Consider the following 21,206-nt stretch of genomic DNA (forward strand, 5'->3'; position numbering starts at 1 on the left):
TTAGAAAAATGTAATTAATACCTCATTAAAAATGCATGGGAACCAAGAACATTGGAGCATGATGTGATCATGTCTGAATGCTCTATGAACACACCAGGAAAAACAACAAGGCAATGTTCTTAAATTCTCCCATTGCGCCAAGGGAGCAGAACATCTCTCCGCCTCGAGGAAGATGTCCAGTGCAAGAGAAGTGAGCAGAGGCGGGCTCTGCCCATTCTTTCCTGGTGGAAGGAAGCACATGCAATTCGAGAAGATGAAGTGAGGAAGCGCATGCAGTACCTGGTCATCTCAGAGTCAGGGAGCAGGCCTAGGTGGTAGTGGGGGTAGGGAGCTGATAGAAGGAAGCTTTTGTCACACTCAACAGGGGAATAGTGCCTGGGAGAAGCAGGCTTATCACACAGTTTGTTCACAGTGCTGTAAACGGGTTCCGGAGGCCTGGTGACACAAGAGGAAGAGAAAGAGTTGCATGGTTAGCACACACACTGAACAACTGTGCACCTGGTAGCATTTCACCATACGCGAAAGTAAAAACCCAGAACAATGTTATGGGCTTCATTAGGCCTGAGTTAAGAGTCTTTTTGTAGGAAACAGGATGTCTGGTTAGAAAATGGAACTTTGGCTCACATTTGGCATGACTAACATTTACATGCCAGATACCTCAGTAGTGTCAAAATCAACCTGCAAATGCCATGCCTTTTTGGATAATCCAGTCTGAAATGCCACACCTTGGGATGCTCTGACATGTCTATTTATTTATTTGTTTGTTTGTTTATTTATTTTCTTTATTGTTGAAACTATCACATATACATGGCTTCTTTGTAAACTTTAATCTCATCTTAAATGTGTACTTCATAGAGATGTTCACTCCTTGATCATTGTGGCCAAGACATCCTGTTATTTTTCGCAGCACATATTTCACTTCATATTTTTTTTTCTCAGCATGGAATAAGCTTTCTTGTTGGTTTGTTTTGTTTAATTTATTGTTGCCACTGTCACTACACCATGGATTTTATAAGGACAGAGACTTCATTTGTTTTGTTAGCCACTAAAATAGAGTCTGGGACACAGTACACCTTGCATAAATATTTATTGAATCCCTGCATAAATAAAAACATGCATACAACTTTTCACATACTTTGCAAATATTGGGGTGGTTGTTGGCCTTACTTAGGAATCTAATAGCTTGTATGATCTGGGTGTTTCCTCTAAATATTTACTTATAGATTCTCTCCGCCCCCCCCCCCCCAACAATTGATTTCAGGGAGTTTTCTATGCATAGGATACTCATTTTAGTAAAATGTCTATTAAATGAATTAATCTAAACATTATCTAAAATAGCAACATTTTAAGTTATTACTTATAATCATACATAGTATAATCAGATAACTTTTACCTATAATATTTGTTAAGAGATCCATGTACTATAAAGAAAAAAATCCCATCTCTACCCCACACTTTTAACATACCTGAAATTGCTACGAATATCCTTTAAGGTAAGAATTGAAAGATATAAATTTAAGTGCAAGAGCTATCTAGCAGACTGGGCCACAGCTGCAGGAAGGGTAAGCTTGACTGGGAAGGTAAGGGGCAGATCAGGACACAGGACCAAGAGCACCCGTTGGCCCATAAGACACCAGAGGCAGCAAGTAGTGGCCAAGTGCCTGAGAGGTGCAGGAAATGTATGTGGCAAACTCAGTGAGGGCACAGTCCATGTTTCTGTAGCTCAGCCCCCAACATCGCCCCTAATGTATAATAGGTACTCAACTAATGCTTCCCGAACTGATTGAGGAGGGAGAGCAAGGAGGAAAAGAGAATAAGCAAAGTATTAAAGGCGAACTTTACCTCATTTGTAATATTACTAGATGCCTGTTGCACGGAGAGATTTGTGCAACAGGCCTTCCCTTCCCTTGGCTGCTGGCACCAGTTTTCCTCCCGCACCCGGGACCCAGGCCTTCGCTCTGGCTGGGCTCTGGCCGGAGCCGCCCCGGAGCCGTCAGGCTTCGCTGCTTGGCAGGCCCTGGGGCCCTGTGGCCTCGCTGCTCCGCCTGGCACCGGTGCCCTGTGGCCTCGCTGCTCTGTCTGGCTCCGGGGCCGTGTGGCCTCGCTGCTCCACCTGGTGCTGGGGCCATGAGGCCTCGCTGCTCCACCGATCCCAGGGCCGTGTGGCCTCACTGCTCTGCCGATCCAGGGGCCGTGAGGCCTCGCTGCTCTGCCTGGTGCCGGGGCCGTGAGGCCTCACTGCTCTGCCTGGCACCCAGGGTGTGAGGCTTCGCTGCTCCGGCCCCGGGCCATCAGACTTCACTCCACTACTTGGAACCTAGTATGCAAATTAACCACCATCTTTGTTGGCGGTTAATTTGCATATTGCACTGATTAGCCAATGGGAGGCGTAGCGAAGGTATGGTCAATTACCATGTTTGTCTATTATTAAGTAAGACTAGAGGCCCGATACACGAAATTTGTGCAAGGAAATCGGCCCCCGCAGCCGTGGCAGCTTGCCTCGGCCCTTGCAGCCCTGGCTTAATCCAGAAGGTCATCCAGAAGGACATCTAGAAGGCTGTCCAGAAGGTTGTTTGGCTGTCTGGTCTAATTAGCATATTATGCTTTTATTATTATAGACTAGGGGCCTGGTGCACAAAAATTTGTGCACTGGGGAGGGGGTTCCCTCAGCCCAGTTTGCCCCCTATCACATACTGGGAGCCCTAGGGGATGTCCTACTACCTGCTCCCTGCTCCCCTTGGGGAGCGGGCCTAAGCCACAGTCTGGCCTCCCTTTGTGGGAGTCGACCGGGCTGATCAGGGGAAGGCACCAGCCCCATCACCGCACTGTTGCAGCCACTGTCAGTCACCGCAGCCACCAAGGTGTTTTCATCAACACGGATTCCAGTCCCTTTACCATGAAAAAATGACAACTTCCTTTAGGCATTTTCAAGAAGTGTCTTTCATAGGATATGACATTTCTTTCTTTCTTTATCCTCACCTGGGGATATGTTTCCATTGATTTTTAGAGAATGTGGAAGAGAAAGGGAAAGACAGAGAGAAACATCAAAGTGAGAGGAACACTTTGATTGGTTGCCTCCTGCATGAGCCCTGACCTGGGCCGGAGCCAGGGAGGAACCTGCAACCTAGGTACATGCCCTTGGTCAGAATTGAACCCAGAATCTGTGTTGGGCAGGCCGAGGCATTATCCACTGAGCCAAACCGGCTAGGACAGGATATGACATTTCTTAACCCTCCAGCAGCAGACCTTCCTTTTTTTCTCCAGGAGTGTGGTAAAAAAAAAACCCTAGATCACTTTTTGGACTCTTATTACCCAAGTTACTAAGAATATTACCAGTGGCATACAGGGAGCTTAACCAATCATCAGTCAGAAAAGGTGTTTCCTCTGTAGTTCACACCAATTGCTGGTTTGGCCCCTGCCCAGGCCTAACACCTCTGGCGAGTCATTAGCCCTGGGCCAGGGCAGCCCCAGCTCCCAGCCGCATGGCCATCAAGGATCGCTGGCTGGCTGCGCCTTGGTTCCGGCCGCCACCACCATCAAGGATCATTGGCTGGCTCCTCCCCAGCCCAGGCCTAAAGCCTCTGGCTGAGGCGTTAGGCCTGGGCCGGGGCACCCTCAGCTCCCCGCCACCACAGCCATCGACGATCGCTGGGTGGCTCCTCCCCGGCCCAGGCCTAAAGCCTCTGGCCAAGGCTTTAGGCCTGAGCCGGGGCACCCCTAGCTCCCCGCTGCTGCCACCACCAAGGATCGCTGGCTCAACGATTGCTGGCTGGCTCCGCCCTGGTTCCCCGCCTCCGCTGCCATCAACAATCGCTGGCTGGCTCCTCCCCGACCTAAGTCTAAAGCCTCTGGCCAAGGCTTTAGGCCTGGGCCAGGGCACCCCCAGCTCCCTGCCACTGCCGACATCAAGGATTGCTGGCTGGCTCCACCCTTACCCAGGCCTAAAGCCTCAGTCCGTGGCTTGGAGCCGACATATGCAAATTAGCCACCATCTTGGCTGGCGATTAATTTGGATATCTCGCTGATTAGCCAATGGGAAGGGTAGCAGTCGTACGGCTAATTACCATGTTTCTCTTTTATTAGATAGGATTGTGAGCCAGTCATGCAGACACACTGTATAGAGAATTGGACTCTTCCCTAACACAGACTTTTCCACCACACAGAAAGAGATGTCTTGATCTGTTTATACCATAAAGGGGCTGAGGATGAACAGGAGACATTCAGAGGCCTATCTGTCCTCCAGAATAATCATCTTACTAATATTATAATGAGGTGCTTTACAATACAGTCGGCTTGTTCTATCCCAGTGTCTAATATGGTTTTTAAGGTTCCTTCAATGAGATAACCAAAATTGTTCTTACTTTAGGGAAGTTGGTATATATTTAGTTAAGATAACTACGCCACTTTCAGGTAAACCTAGCACATTTGTAAATTTCTGTATCAGCTACTGAAATATATCAGTCAAAATAGATTAGATACTATTTTTATTTTATTTTGGGGGAGTCTGTTTTGATTTGTTGATAGGTGCATCTTTACGAAGATATGCACACATTTCTCATGGTTTTGGAGACAGAAAGACCCACATGCTGATCAGATAAAGAAAGTCACCTTTGGAGATGATGGTCTTTTCTGCACCTGAAATATGCATGTCCACACAAAAATGCAGCTTGACAAGGGCTTTGTATTAATGAGATGCATAAATATCAATCAAATAAAAATGAGGGGGCGTGTGCAAGCTCTATGGGAATTACTCTGGGTAGGTTATCACAAGAGGACCTGATATCATTCTCTAGTTTGTCTACTCTGAGGTACAGCTGCTGTGGTAGAAATGGCTGGATTGCTTTCTAAACATCCATGTACTCTTCTTTTCTTAATAATAGAAACCCAAGTTTCCACTTGTCACTTTTCCTGTAGTAAAGACTTTGTTTCTCAGCCTCCTTTGTAGATAGATGTGGCCTGTGAAGATATTCAGCCCACTGTGATTTGAGCAGAAGGGTTTTGTGAGATTCCTGAGCTGACTGCTTAAAGGGACCCCTGCAGTTTTGTTCTCTCCTACTTCCTCCCTCTGCTGACCTGCAATCTATACATGAAGGCTGGAGCTTCAGTGGTCATCTTGGACCATGAAGCAACCTTGAGGATGCAGGCAAACAATATCACTAGTGGAGCATAATGTCAGAAACTGTGTCACTGAAGAGGGAGTGAAACTACACCACCTCTGGATTACCTACATCTGGATTTCTTTTATGCAGGATAAAAATAAGCTACCTTGTTTAACATAGTGTAATTTTTTTGTATATAAACAGGATTAAATATTAACAAATATATTTTTACAAAATGTAAGACCAATAATCTAATACAAAGAAATAACTATAGCCCTAGCTGGCTTGGCTCAGTAGATAGAGTGTTGGCCTGTGGACTGGAGGGTCCTGGGTTAGATTCCTGTCAGAGGCACATGCCTGGGTTGCAAGCTCAATCTCCAGTAGGGGGCATGCAGGAAGCAACCGATCAATGATTCTCTCTCATTATCGATGTTTCTATCTCTCTCTCCCTCTCTCTTCCTCTCTGATAGCAATAAAAAATATATTTTTTAAAAAAGAAATAACTATATATATATATATATATATATATATATATATATATATAGGGCCTTAGATAAGTGACAATAGATTTAATTATGCTGGAGGTTCATCTAACACCTTCTGTCTACACAGAAAAAAACATAAAGAATACTTTTTTTCTGACTATAAATTTTAAGTCTATGACTGTTTAGAGACTCACTGTATCTTTATTTAAAAACATTAGATATATAAAATGGTAGCTGATCTAAACTTCTAGCACAGGGCCTAAGAATAAAGGAACTGATGATTTCTTTTAAGCCATAAAACACTTTCAGGATGATGTCATTTCAATAACATTGTACTTTCTGCCTAGGAGGGCTGATTCAATTTTCTTAGTCTGATGTTGACTCGACAGACCAAGAAAATTATGTTAGCAATTTTCCCCTAGTCCGTTTACCTCAGTAGCAGTATATTTTGAGACAAATTATCAGAATCAAAGCTGGCTAATACATATCTTAGGAGGAAAAAATCCCCACTTGTATTGTACTCAACTAAATCAAGGGAAAATCAGCTTCCCTGTAAACACTACAATAAATTCAAGACAATAAAAATGAAGCCCTATACATTGCACACTGCTGAACTCTTAAGACTTTTACCTATGTCTTTTGGAACAATTTTATGGGTGTAATATTATTTTATGACTCATGAGTTTAGTAGACTTGTTATTTGGAAGAAGCTTAAATACATTAGATTTTAGAAAGAGGCCCTTATTTCTTTGCCTACAGTCACTTCCAGAATTGTTTTATAGTGGATTGATTCCTTGCCTAAGCATCAATACTCATGATTCATTGCCTTATCAATGCAGAGATATAGCTACTGATATTGCAGGCTCAGTTTTATATTTCATTCCTTCCCTTTTTAAAAAAAATATATTTTATTGATTTTTTTACAGAGAGGAAGGGAGAGAGACAGAGAGTCAGAAACATCGATGAGAGAGAAACATCGATCAGCCGCCTCTTGCACATCCCCCACTGGGGATGTGCCCGCAACCCAGGTACATGCCCTTGACAGGAATCGAACCCAGGACCCTTCAGTCCGAAGGCCGACGCTCCATCCACTGAGCCAAACCGGTCTCGGCCCTTCCCTTTTTATTTACATTTTTTTGTACTGTCACTGGCTAAAGAGTAGATATATCAAATCCAGTTTCTTTTTTTTTATTTTTTATTTTGAGAGAAGACTTGAAATCTCAGAAGATGGGTAAATTAAAAAAACATTAAAATAACTGCCCAACAAGTTTGACTAAATCTTTTTGCAATAATGACAATGTTCTCTTGCAACCAAACAACTAAATTGAAAATGTCAGTGACAATAACCAAAACAGGATGATATTGGCAGAAAAAACAACAAACAGACCAATGGAGCAGAAGTAATAGCCCAGAAATAAACCCACATATACGTGAGCAAATAATTTTTGATGAAGGAGCCAAGAACATACAATGAAAGAAAAAGAAAGCCTCTTCAATAAATGGTGCTGGGAAAGTTGGAAAGCCACATATAAAAGAATGAAACTAGACTGTTTATCACCATACACAAAAATTAACTCAAAATGGATCAAAGTCCTAAATATAAGACCCGAAACAATAAAATACATAAAAGAAAACATTGGTACTAAACTTATGGACCTTGGCCTTAGAGAGAATTTTATAAATTTGACCTCAAAAGCAAGGGACATAAAAGCAAAAATAAATGAATGGGACTATATCAAACTAAAAAGCTTCTGCACAGCAAAGAAATCATCCACAAAGAAAGGTCAACCAACCTAATGGGAGAAGATATTTGCAAACAACACTTCCAATAAGGTGTTAATATTCAAAATATAAAAGAACTTATACAACGCAACAACAAAAAAACAAACAATGCAATTAAAATAATTGGCCTAGGATCTAAACATACATTTCTCCCAAGAAGACATACAAATGACCAACAGATATTTAAAAAGATGCCCAACTTCACTAGCTATTAGGGAAATGCAAATCAAAGCCAAAGTGAGATACCACCTCACACCTGTTAGAATGGCTGTTATCAACAAGACAATAACAAGTGTTGGAGGGGTTGTGGTGAAAACTCTCATACACTGCTGGTGAAAATATAAATTGGTGCAGCCACTACAGAAAGCAGTTGGAGGTTCCTCAAAAATGAAGCATAGAATAACCATATGAACCAGCAATCCCTCTACCTGAAAAATTTGAAAACATTTATTCATAAAGATATCTGTATTCCCTATGTACATTGCAGCATTATTTACAATGGTCAAGACATAGATATAACCTTCAATAGATGATTGGATAGGGTAGATGTGGTGCATATATACAGTGGAATACTACCCAGCCATGAGAAAAGATGAAATACTGACTTTTGTGACAACATGAATGGGTCTTGAGAATATCATGGTAAGCAAACTAAGTCAAGAACCATATGATTTCACTCCTATGTGGGACATAAAACTGAAAGCAACACATTAACAAAAAAGACAAAGATATCAAAAAAAATCCCTCATAGACACAGACAACAGTATGATGGTTACCAGAGGAAAGAGGGATGGAGAGGGGTAGAAAAGGGTAAAAGGGATCAAATATATGGTGACGAAAGGCGATTTGACTTTGGGTGGTGAACACACAATGCAATATATAGAAATGTACACTTGGAACCTATAGAATTTTATTAACCAATGTCACCTCAATAAATTTAATAAAATAAAAAAATGTCAGTGAGAATCTCTTTTCAAGTGGTATAAAGCAGGGTTCAGATTTGAAGATGTCTGTCTGCTAACTTCATTACAGTCCTAGAGTTCTAGCATATATTATGTACTATATAGGCCACAGTACAACATCCAGAAGTACTATAGCAAGCTACAGTCTGAACAGAGGGAATGGGACATCTTTGATACTTGAGGGATGTTTCTTTGAATGAATAAACATTTTATTTACTTATTTCAATATATTTTTATTGATTTCAGAGAGGAAGAAAGATAGAAAGTGAGAGAGAGAGACATCAATGATGAGAATCATTGATTGGCTCCCCCCCCCACTAACCCCCTCCTGGGGATTGAGCCCCCCAACCTAGGCATGTACCCTTGATTGAAATCGAACCCAGGATCCTTCAGTCCACAGGCTGACACTCTAACCATTGAGCAAAACCAGCCAGGGTAAAAATTTATTTTTAATTTTAATTTTTTACCATTCTCCATTGAAAGAAATTAAAAAGGAAGCCCTTAGTTATTTTGAATCTCTTAAGTAGGTTTACATTTTTAGGCCATCAATAGTTTTTACAGATTATACAGAACAGAGATCCCAGTGTTTACAATTAGAACTGACAGTTTGCTGTGCATGGTTCACTCAAGCTCAGGAAATGGGCTTCCCGTATGTGCAAGTCTGGCCATTGTGACCCTTGTCTTCAGTCCCTCTGAGTGTCACCCATGGGCATGGGGCTCCTCAAAGACTTCTCAGCCCTGAGTTCCAGAAGGCCTAGAGCCAGCACTCAGCATTCTTAGTATTTCCCTGCAGTTTTATTATTTGTGACCTCTCTGAGAGACAGAAAAGTAATGCCAGTTTATGAGCTGTCACTGGGATCTGGGTGGCAGAAACAGATGCCTCCATCACTTCCCATTTATTCAGTAAAGAAGTGAAATGATTTCCGGCAGTGTAAATCAGCCAGTCAAACCTAAAAAGGCCTGTTTATCCTATTATAAACCTCCAGAGTCGCTTAGGTCAGAAGGTAATGAATATGGAAATCCAATCTGAGGTACCTACTGTCTCTCTTCATTCTGTGGATGCCTCCAGAAGAGAGGAAAAATAGAGATTCTAGTAGAATCTCTAAGTGAATTTATAAACAATAATTTACCTTGTTGTCCACTTGTCAGGGGCCAGAGATAAATGGCTTTGTAGTCTCCAATGCTGAGCCATCTGCATATATTTGCATATCTATGGGTTTATAATTATAGGCTCTTGTCGCATAGAATTAGCACAGCCTGGCCCTGGTGATCTCTCTTCTCTGAACTCCATTAGCACTTGCTATTCTGTTTCCTTGGCATTTTCAATTGCTAGTCGATAATGCTGGTGTATTAGAGGGAGGTGCTTTATCTAATCCTAATCTACAAAAAAACTACCTTGCCTGCAACTGTCCCTTGTCATTTTCCCAACTTGATTCCAACCCAACTCAGTCTTCCCCTAGCCAATGTTCTTAGACTAGAATTGGGCCTCTGACTCTGCAAACATGACTGGTATGGATAACAGGGCTCCAAAAATTTTTTTTAAAAAATTAAGTTTAAAAAAGAAGCTAGGCTAATTGGATTTTCCTGTGGAACATGAATGAAGGGGAAGAAAAATGAATTATCAGCTGGTAGGATCAGGGAAAGACACAGACATGTAGAGGGAACCTGTAGCTGTGTTCACTAATTACAGAGCACCAGAGTGAAGCTCTTCCAAATTTTGTTGCTAACGTGTCTAAAGGTTCCTTGAATTTAGAATACCAGTCTGTATTCATTATTTAAGGGTATTGTTATGGCTCTTGCTATGGAATTTCTCTGTTGGTTCCCACAGGACATTAGCTGTCTACATTAATAAAAGACAAAGATGCTAATTGACCATACCTTCACTACGCACATCAGCCAATCAGAAGAGTATGCAAATTAACCCAACAAAGGTGGCCGTTATTTGCATACTGCAGGCAGATCTCGCTGCACCGCCCTGCCCCGGGTGGGTGGCAGAGAGATCCCAAGCCGCTGCCTGCCCCAGCGCGGGATCCGGGCCTCCCATGTGCGAGCGGGGGAGGTGGGGCAGGCACCATGGGATCGGGCATGCCATCTGCCACCAGGGGAGCGGGCTTAAGCCAGCAGGTGGTTATCTCCCGAGGGGTCCCAGACTGTGAGAGGGCACAGGTTGGGCTGAGGGACCCCTCCCCCCCACCAGTGCACAAATTTTCGTGCACCGGGCTTCTAGTATAATGATAATAAACCACCATCTCCTACCCCATTCCTTTATAGGAGTTTAGGTCTGATCTCGTGCTTGCAATCAATTGCATGAAAATAAAACAGGCACTTTGATTGTTTTTACTGTCTCTTTCAGATCATTTCAACTAGACCATGCCACTCAAAGACAAAAGATGAAACCTTGGACCCCTATGTAATCCCATAATACCTGAGACCCTGTCTATACAATTCTAATATTTTATATTAACTCTATTATCTAAAAAATTGCATTTTAATTATTGAGTTTCTTGATGTCCCCTTAAATTTTGTGTTTGCTGTGCTGACCTCACTTCCCTCACCTTAGTCCCAGCCCTGTACCAGAGATAATGAATGTTTCACACAATGATGATAATGACAATGATGGTGATTATACACACTCATCTGCGTAGGATCTGCAGATACAAGGTCAAAGGAATATGACTCCCTTCTCTTAGAGGTAACAGTCAGAGTGACTCATACTTTATTGGGTTTTTCTTTAAAGTGACTCACACTTTGAGTCCCTCCACTAAAGGGCCAGCTCTCCAAGCCCTCAGGACCCTAACCTAATGTACTGTCACGTCTGGTTCACAGGGCTCTTTCCTTTCTAGACTCTTAGCTCATAGAGGATCAGGACTGAATCTCATTAATCTTTGTTTCCCCATAGCTTTCCTGAATACAAGAAGGTATGAATGAAACACTACCACAAAAATAGAGTAGTAACAGAAAAAATTTTTTTCAGTACTTTTTATTCTCTTTTGCAGAGCTAGAATTAAAATAGAGAACTTAAAATTGCAATAGGAAGGATTTGGGTTATATATTTGTATGCCTTCAAACAAACATTTCTCTGTCTTATAGACTGATCCAGATAAGCCTGTAAACCGCTCAGATTCTCCAACCTCATCCTTCTGTGGCCTTCCGTGGCTGCCCCAAATAGGGAGGGCACAGCTAGCCTCATGTTCCCAGATAGGCAGGACAGAGAACCAAACTATATTAATGATGCAGCTGGGAGGCAAGAGCTTGGATCCCTAAGCATCTAGTATATTGCCTGAGATAATTCAGAAGAAAAGGGTTTTAATTTTATAAGGGTGCCTCATGTTCCTCTTCATACATAATACACTGGGGGTTGTTTGGCCATGGATGTGGAGAAGTAAGCATAAGAAGACTGAATTCCAGGCCTGAGAAAATAGGTGTTAAGGGCAGAATTTTGGGAAGTAACCAGGGGATAAAAGAGAATACAGGACTGGTTGTAAACCTGGGGGCTCAACATCTGACACTGTAATGATAAGGACTAAGCAAGAGGCTGACTTCTCTTACACTGAACTTTAAGCAGAAAAGTGTTAGTCATTTGACGAAGGAGCTATTAAAATTTTAAAAGTAAGAAGCAGGGAAATCTGAGGAATGTATTCCTCTAGGTGATTTGTAAGAAACCCGTGCATTCCCTTAAATCTAAGCACCACCAGATTGGGCCTCCAAGGACTTCCACTCGGGTCCTTGGAGTAGATGCCTATTTGCACCATACTCACTTAACTTTTCCCAAACTTAGCTTCCACATTTAGTGCTACCAGCCAGCAAAGTTGTAAACTGTAATCTCTTATATAAAAGACCTGTGGCCGTCACGCCGTAATGCTATCACGACCAAACCAGGAGCGGCTCTCATGGCGGGCAGGGCGCAAACTACTAGCAGCAGAGAGCTATGAGAGGCACAGGGCTACCAACGGTGGAGGGCAGGGCAGCGAGCTACGAGCAGGGATGGGCAGGGTGGCAGCTGAGGCAAGCAGAAGCGAGCTACTCACCCACGATTTCGTGGGCACTGGGCCTCTAGTATTGTTATAAAACTATGAGGTGACTACAAAGAAACAGAGCTAAGCTTGGATTCTGGCTCTTCCAAATTCTACCCCGTGTGATCTGCTGCTTCTTCACTTCTCTGAGCCTCAGCAGCCACGTCTGTAAAGTGGAGATAGTAATACTGGCCTCAAGGTGGCTGTGAGAAATGGGAAGAATGCTTGCAAAGCACCCAGCTTACTGCTTGGCACTCACTGTGAGCTCACCCAATGGCATTGTTTTTACTCTCAGGCACTCCCACTCACAGGGATGCATAGCCTCTGGGAATGTAGTTCCCCAATCAGACTTTAACACAGGGGTGGGGAACCTTTCTTCTGCTAAAGGCCGTTTGGATAATTATAACATCATTCTCAGGCCATACAAAATTATCAGCTTAAAAATTAGCCTGCTATATTTAGTCACACATTTAATTAACTCACCTCTAATTCCTTGGCAATGCCAGACCAAATGGTTTCTAGGGCCTTACATTGGGCCAGACATTCCCCATCCCTGCTTTAACATATTAACACTCCAATGTAATGCAGATTCTCTAAAAGAGGGTTGAACAAAGTAAGTAACAAACTGGTTTTTAGTATCAAAAAAGACACTGCATAATGGTATTTTCTAAAGACTCACTTTTGCTGCCCATGTTGAAAAGGTAATTGATCCTCTAGCATATCCATGGGGGTTGATGCTCACTTTCTCTGAAGTTCTCAGTTACTATCATTGCCTCTAACAAGGTATCATCCCTAACTCTCACCTCTAGTTTGTGCCTGCACCTTCACAATGATTTGCTTTCTTGTATGGTTCACAGGTGTGGAGATCAAATTGTTGAGCCATGAGTAATTTGTTATTAATGATAGTCCATGCACCATCATCTATAAATATTTACTCTTTAAAATAGAAATTAGAATTGATTTACCATTTCCTCTATATAAACATTATTCTCAATTATATTTAGTTGTTTGCTTATTGAGGAGAAAAATGAGTGAGAGCTGCACCACGTAAAGTCATCTGGAAAGTTGTGAATTATTAAGGTGCTTTATTTTCTCAAAGAATGTTTGGGTTTCAACAGAATTGGGCCCTGTCATGCTAGTGACATGGAATAAGAAATTGAAAGTCAAAAGTCAATGATCTTAGTAATGATGATTGTAGCAGGTTTATTTCCAAGGTAGGGATGACTGTATTGGGTGTGTCCAGCTACAGCAGTATTTTATGGCATTCTGAAAGATGTTCCAACAAATATTACCCAACATGCATAAGGTCAGGATTATGGCCACATCAAGACCTTTGAGACATGGATTAGATTTATTTAAGGAAGGTTCAATATGCCCTATCATAGTGTTTAAACTCATATTTTTGTAAACCTAATTGTAAAGTTTTTGTGTTTTTGTTTAAACTGAACTCATAGGATATGATATAAATCTATCAAAAAAGCAGGTTGGTGGTTACCTAGTATTTTGATGGAAAATACATTTTTAAGCAAAAATGAAATCAAATAAAAGATGAGAGATTTGATTACATAAAAATTTAAAACCACCGAAATAACCTCATAAACAAGCAACAAGCTGGGGAAACATCTGCTCAAATATATTTATCAATCTTTCAAAGATGCTCTTGTAATTCAATATCCAAAACCATAAATTTTCAATAGAAAGTAGACAAAGGCTGTTAGCATCCAATAAAAAAAAGAGCAAATACAAATGACATGCAGACACACAATATAAACGTTTAATCTTACTAGGAATACAAGGAATGTAAAATAAATAACATACCTCCTTTGCCTGTTAAAATAATATAATTTTTTAAAATTGATAAATCACAATGTAGTTGTGGTGTAGTGAGATGGACACTCAAAATTGCTGGTTTATGGAGTGTAAAACCCCCTTTACAACATTTCAAGAAAACAATTTGGCAATATGGTTCAGGAGTTTTAGAAGTAATTCTGCTCTTTGGTTCAGTAATTCTACCACTAGTGTGCAATCCTAAGGAGAAAATGAAAAATGTGGGCAAAGGTTTCCATGGAGAGAAAGTCATTATGGTTTGCTATAAGAGCAAAATAGAACACATCAAAATGAAACAATCAAAATGTCCAACAAATAGACAAAGTACAGAGTGTAAACTATATCCACTAAAGTCAATATTCATAAAAATCTTAATGATACAGGAAGATACTTTATCTTATAACCTTGAGTAAAATGGAGTACGGAATTACCTATGGGAACAGTGGGAGGTGTGAAAGCATCTAATATTCTTACTGTTTGGGAAAGAGACTGAACTAAGGAGATGTAAAAGGAAGCACAGTGGAGAGTAGGGTTGTCAGTGCAGAGTCTGGGTGGGTAAAAGGGGGCTTTCCAGGAAGAGAAAACCTGCAAAGTTAAAGAGAAATCTGAAACATGCCCACTTAGGAAGTTTGTGAAAAGCTTGAGTAGAAGACAGATGTGAAAAGGGTAGGCAGGTTGTGAGTACAACTCTAATATCAACAGGTGATGGAAACCATGGAGGTTAGTGGCCTTCCCACTGAGGGCAATTAAAGGAGTTCAGTCATTTTGGCTGTCCATTTGTATAGTCATTTCATAAATATTTACCAAAGGCCTACTCTGTACCAGGCCCAGAGAGAAGCACTAGGGATATAGTAGTGAATACACTAAAATGTTCCCTCTGCTCATTGAGAAAACATTCTGAATGCAAGGAAATGTTATTGCAAGGAACAGACTTTTCAAGCTATTTCAGGTAACAGGACATATGTGCATGGGAACTCAGAAAAAGCTGCACCATCAGAGGTCAGGAAGAGTGAGATCTAATGAGCTGGATCTTTAGAGTTTTCCCATCAAGGTAATATTTTTTCTCTTTGTGCCACTTCTTTCCACCCATCCCTTTATTCATCCGCTAATTTGTAAATGACATACCTACTCTCTACCTCTTAGTTTATGCTTCCTAATTACATCAGAGGGCTCTGGCCTCCTTCAGATTATGACCTATTAGCTCCACTTATCATTGATAATTTTCTCATTTGGCCTGCTTTTCAATTAAAATTTCCTAAGAGAGAATTTGACAGATCTAACTCATCTTTTTGAATAAATCACGTCATTGGTCACTGCCTAGCTTCTGGATTGGCATCATTTGGGTCAAGTAAAGCATGTCCCAAAATTTACGCAAGAAGTAATTTTGATAGAAAGCACAGGTTTATAATTAAAAATTGTAATTTTTTTATTGATGCATAAAGTGTACAGTATAGTGTTATGTATGGAAGAGAATATCAGGTAAATGGCCTCCACAGATTTGCTGGCACATATGTACTCTTTTGTTGAAATTTTCCATGACCGTTTTGCATAAATGTGGCTGAATTTCGATGAGGTTCATTTTCATTTTGATGGCTTGGCTAATTGATAAAATTGTCACATTTGGGGTTCAGAAAATCCACTAGTGATTGTTGAGAAACAAATGCATCACAACGTGTCACTGTTTGGTGTGGCTTTTGGGCTGGAGGCATCATCTGACCATTCTTCTTCGAAAATGCAGCTGCTCAGGCAATAACAGTTAATGGTGCTCGCTATCGCGACATGATAACCCAGTTTTTATGTATTCTATTCCATAAATAACCCTATCCTGTATACTTTATGAATCAATAAAAATTTACAGTTTTTAATGATAAACCTGTGTTTTCTATCAAAATTACTTCTTGCGTGAATTTTGGGACACCCTTTACATACCCTGTGCTTTCAAGTCCTGGTCCTTCTGGGTTTAAGGTGAGCTGACCATTCCACTAGTATGCTTTGATTTGATCTGTGGAGTAACTATCTACATTTCTATATTCTCAGCTAATACTATTCAAAGATGGTATAGAGAAAAAAGCTAGGCCATTCCTTTTGAAAAAATGTTGGAAACAACAAAAGAGAAGGGTTTGAATGATAGAAAAATATGGGAAACATTAAAAAGACCCCCAAAAGAAGATCCAAAGCTTAACAACTCCCCAGGGTTTCTTTCTGTTTATTATGGTAACATTATAGAACGGAAACTCTACCTCTAGAGTAATCATTTTCATTCCTCAGAGGCTCCAAGATTATTTATATCTATAACATCTAAAATAAAGGTTTCCACATCTGATAGGCTCTTAGTTTTAGCATTCACACCTACATAAGAAATTTTGAATATGTTTAATCAAATCATACCTCCTAAAATAGAATGAAAAATGGTAATTCAACTATAGTCTCCTCTATGCCAATTTTTAAAGAATAATACAGGCTCTATAAGGGAGAAAACCATTATGCCTTTACCTCAAAAAGAGCCCAGCTTAAATATAATAGCAGCTCCCTAGAAGGGAAAATAATGTTCAAATAGAATTCTCTGCATGTCAACAGGAAGGATGAGGTGGCTTTATCCAAATGGCACATTATCCCCTATTTCATGCAGTTATTACTACTTACTCCTCTAGGACGGTTATTGCAGGTGGTTATGAAGATTGCCTGGTGGCCAGAAGGAAGGGTGAGCCATCCATCAGAACAAGAGGAGATGGCTGTAGCACTGCCTTGCTCTCCTGGGAGAGGACTCCTTGCCCTTCCACTGGGATTTCGGACTGAGAATAGACTAAGGTCATACATTCCCTGGAGTGAATGGGTCACATCCTTTTAAAATCTAGATATATTGGTTCTTTCTTCCAACCCTATATTTTAAGAAGTTTCTGTGAATGTTTGTCTGTCTAAGTTCCTTGTTTCTAGCAAGGTCTCACTCCTACTTTCTCCATAAAGCTTTCTGAATATTCTTCATGATTGCCACTTGATTTTGAACCCCGATGTATTTTAAATGATAATAGTAATAATAATAATAATAATAATAATAATTACTAACACATATGTTGGTAATTTACTATGAGGTAGGCCCTGTGTTATGTATGTTCTAAGTATTGTATAACATGTAATCCTCTAATTAATCCTAAAATATATATGTATGTAATACCATTGTCTGAAAGGCTTAGCACTACCTTGCTCCTCTTCACATAACTGACTTAGTGGTAGGGCTGGGCTTTGAACCTAGGTTGTCTGGCTGCAAAGCCTGGGTGTGCAACCATTATGCTTTTTTTAAACTTTTTTTCTAGCATATACTTTCCCTCAAGGGTCATGAACTATATTTCGTGTTCATCTTGGCAATTATACCTCCTATTTTAAAGGTAGTAAAGAATAGAATAAAGAGAGTAAGTTGTGAGTCTGACCATGTAGATTCAAGTTCTGGGCCATCACTTATAAACCATGTGATCTTGGGCAATGTGTTTACCTCTATGCCTCAGTTTCATCCCCTGTGAGCAGGGATAGTGCCTACCTCTTAGGACATTATGAATATTAGATGAAATGATGTTTAAATAGCCTGACAGGTGCTCAGTAGATATCATGACTACCACAGTATTTAAACAGGAAATGTGGCAGTCAGTCACCTGTTTTACATACCCATGTCTCCTATCTTTTGTGGATGTGAATTTGTTCTTAAGAGATAATTTCCTGATATGATGACAAAATCATGCTATTGCTTTTTAAAAAATTTTACATTGTATATTAGATATTCTTCCAGGTCAGTACACAGAGAACCATCTACCTTTTCTCTACTAGCAGCAAAGACCCTCTTCATACATCAGTGGTATAAACTGCTGAGCCTATAACCCAGAAATTCCACTTCCAGGAATCTGTCCTACAAAACTGAGTACAAGTGTGCATAGAATGCAATTGTCACATAGTTTATAAAAGCAAAACACTGAAAAAAATTCTCATCAGTATTGAACAGACATGTAGGAATGAAAGACATTGCTGTGGGAGAGTTGATGACATGAAAAAATATTCACAACATATTATTAAGTGAAGACAGCAGGTTAAATAGTATATATAGAGTTAAATAGTATATATGCAGTTTGGTAAATAAAAAAATATAAAATACTATCCTGATTTTATGCAAGCAGTATTAAGAAAAAAAGAGTTTGGAAGCATATGCCAGGGAATTTGCTAAATATCATTTCTGGGAAATATGTCTACATGAAATTTTTATTTTCTCTCAATATTATATGTTTTCTAAATGACTTAAATGACATTAAAGATTGATCATCATATAAGCTGAAGGATAAAAAGCCATAAACTGCACATGCAGTATGATGCCAATTTTGCAAGAAGCATATCTGTATGTCTATATGTATTTGGAAAAGCCAATGAAATGTTAACAATGCTTCCTCTGAATTATAAATAATTTTAATTTTCTTAATTATATTTTCCTGCATTTAAAAATTACTGATTTGTATTGGATCTTTTTGAATTCAGCCCAAAGATCTACAGACTCTCAACTCAGAGATAGAAAATATGTTTTCCAATTTTAGGGCTATTTTTTCTTTACTAATGAGCAACACATATTTCTTTGTGATGCATAGGTACTAACAAGGTGTTATAAGAGTGACAATGCAGCATTATAATTGCTTATGACTAAGGAGATGGTTAACTGTCATCACCACATTGGCTATTTAAATTGGTCAGGATTGCAAATGTTTTCAGTTATGAAAATACTAGAAGCCCAATGCACGAAGATTTGTGCAAGAATAGGCCTTCCTTCCCCTGGCTGCCAGCACACGGAGGGCTCACTACATAGCCAGTGCGGCGGTGGCAGAGGCAGGGAAGACTGGAGAGGTTGGGTGCGCTAGTGTGTTTCACTTTCCCATTGTGAAAGTGGGATGCAACTGGCCCCCTTCCTCATCCTCTTCCTCCTCCACCCTCCGCCTCCTGCCTGCCCACCCTCCCTCTACACCCATCACCCCTCCCCTCTTGATTTGGCAAGATAGGGAGGAGGGAGATCTGATAATTTGGGTTACTGTGTAGGTGGCCTCTTTCATCTATTCAAAACAAAGCTGAGCCATCTGCTGCTGCCACCATGGCCACCACCATCACCCCTTGGCTGGCCTGGGGCTCTGGGGGTGCGCTAACTGTGCACTGAAGGAGCTCCCGCACATATCTGCGGGGCTGCTCCAATGCTAGGATTTTGTTAACCAGAGCAGCAGGACAGGGGTGGCGTAGAGGGAGATGCCAGATATTGGGAGCTATGACCTCAGGCACTAGAGGGTTGCCTCTGAGGCTGGGGGCTGGGCCACAGGGAGGCTGCAAGGACAGTTGACATGTGTAGAGCATGGCAGGGGGGCCCTGAGGATGTACACTGCCCAGAGGCCCAGGGACCCAGAGAGGCGGGGGTGGGGGGGTGGGGGGTGGGGGATGAGGGGCAGGGCTGCTGCCACCTTTGTCTGGTTAATTTGCATACTCGCTCCTGATTGGCTGTGAGATGTAGTGAAGTGACGGTCAATTTACACATTTCTCTCTTATTAGATAATATATTCATTTACTAAGAAGATTCCAGTTAATGTTTAGTCTACTTCAGAGAAATTATGTGATAGCTAAAATCCTTTTATAGAAATGATGAAAATAAAGATTTACAGCAACTATACTAGTTTTTACCAATGGATCTATGTCTTCATTTAACATAATTCACACAATTATAAAACATATAGAGAGACAATGAACATGAGGGAAAGAACATGAGCTTTCAGGCTATAGGAACTGTGTTTAAATACTGTTCTACATACTTAGCTGTGTGACTCCAGAAAATCACTTGAGTTACCTGAATCTTGGCTGCCTTATCTAGAAAATGGTTTACCTTAAGATCTACCTTATAGGAGTGCTATGAGATTAAATGAGATACATTATGCAAAGCCTTCACAAATCACTGCCATATGGTAGTGCTCAGTAAATAACTATTTTTATGTTCTGTTTCTATGTGGAAGATAAAAATGTGATCCAGATGCAGATTCTTTCCTAAACTACTGTGTCTTGGAAAAGGAGAGAGAGTAGACTGTCTTGGAAATTCAAAGGAAGAGGAAATGACCTCCTGTAGGGAGATTTAGGGAGAATCTTATGGAGAGGTATCACTGGAGTTGGACTATGAAAAATGTAGGCTCTGAACATGTGAAAATGAAGATAGATATGTTTTGTGGAGGATGTTGAAGAGCAGGCAAGATGGCGGGTGAAGCTAGTTAGTTATCTGGTTAAGCTGGTTGGAGACTGGAGGCATTAAGGGAAGAAGTGAAGATAGGTCTGAAAATATGACAATGTACAACATACGAACCCATTTATAGCAGAGCTTCTATTTAAATGGACAAAATAAACTCCCTCAACTCTTGGGGCCATTAAGTATAGTATGCATACTTTAGGAATTTTACAGACATTCAATTCCCTAGGTAGGAACACATTTTAGTAAAACACAGACCAAGTTTGAATCCCAACTACTACCTATTAGCTGTGCATATTTAGATGAGTTACTTAATCTTTCTGATTTTCAGTCCCATTCAATTTTAATGGACATGACAGGACTATTATAAAATTAATAGAACAACAAAAGTATACAAATGATTTATTAGAGTGCTTGGCATTGGAAGAATTCAGCCAATAATAATTGTACTTCCCCATTCACCTGACTGTTCTGACAGTGCCTCCCAATACTCCTCTTCCTAGCTACGAAACACATTTTGGAGATAATTATACCTATGTCCCTATTGTTCATGCTCTGAGGAGTTTTAAATAGGAGATATCTTCTTGTACATTGTTGGCCAAAGTATTTACAGCAGTTGAGTAAGAGCACAAATTACCCACAGGGATGCAATGATTGGCACTGAAGTCCATGAGGGGAGAGGATTCCTGGCCTATCTCTAGGATCAACAAGAGGACTGCTTTTGTTGGTAATCCCAATTGGACCAGGATGCCCAATGAAAGTGAGAGCTGCTATTAAATGAAAGACTAGAATAAAGATAC

General features: G+C 40.6%; 1 protein-coding gene across 21 annotated transcripts in view; it reads right to left on the reverse strand.

Annotated features, from left to right (window-relative positions):
• The window catches only part of DLG2 (discs large MAGUK scaffold protein 2), a 1,989,136-nt gene that overhangs the window by 435,445 nt on the left and 1,532,485 nt on the right, over positions 1–21,206 (reverse strand). For 16 of the 21 annotated variants that reach the window (XM_070425735.1, XM_070425736.1, XM_070425742.1 and 13 more), the window contains one exon: positions 280–435. The exons of the other annotated variants lie outside the window; for them this stretch is intronic. In XM_070425735.1, the coding sequence (XP_070281836.1) occupies positions 280–435 (156 nt within the window). The remainder of the gene's footprint in view (positions 1–279; positions 436–21,206) is intronic. 21 annotated transcript variants of the gene reach the window in all.

This window comes from Myotis yumanensis, unplaced genomic scaffold (genome assembly GCF_028538775.1).
Source record: "Myotis yumanensis isolate MYYU_CA2020_CCGP unplaced genomic scaffold, mMyoYum1.0.hap1 SCAF_10, whole genome shotgun sequence".
NCBI classification, from domain to species: domain Eukaryota; kingdom Metazoa; phylum Chordata; class Mammalia; order Chiroptera; family Vespertilionidae; genus Myotis; species Myotis yumanensis.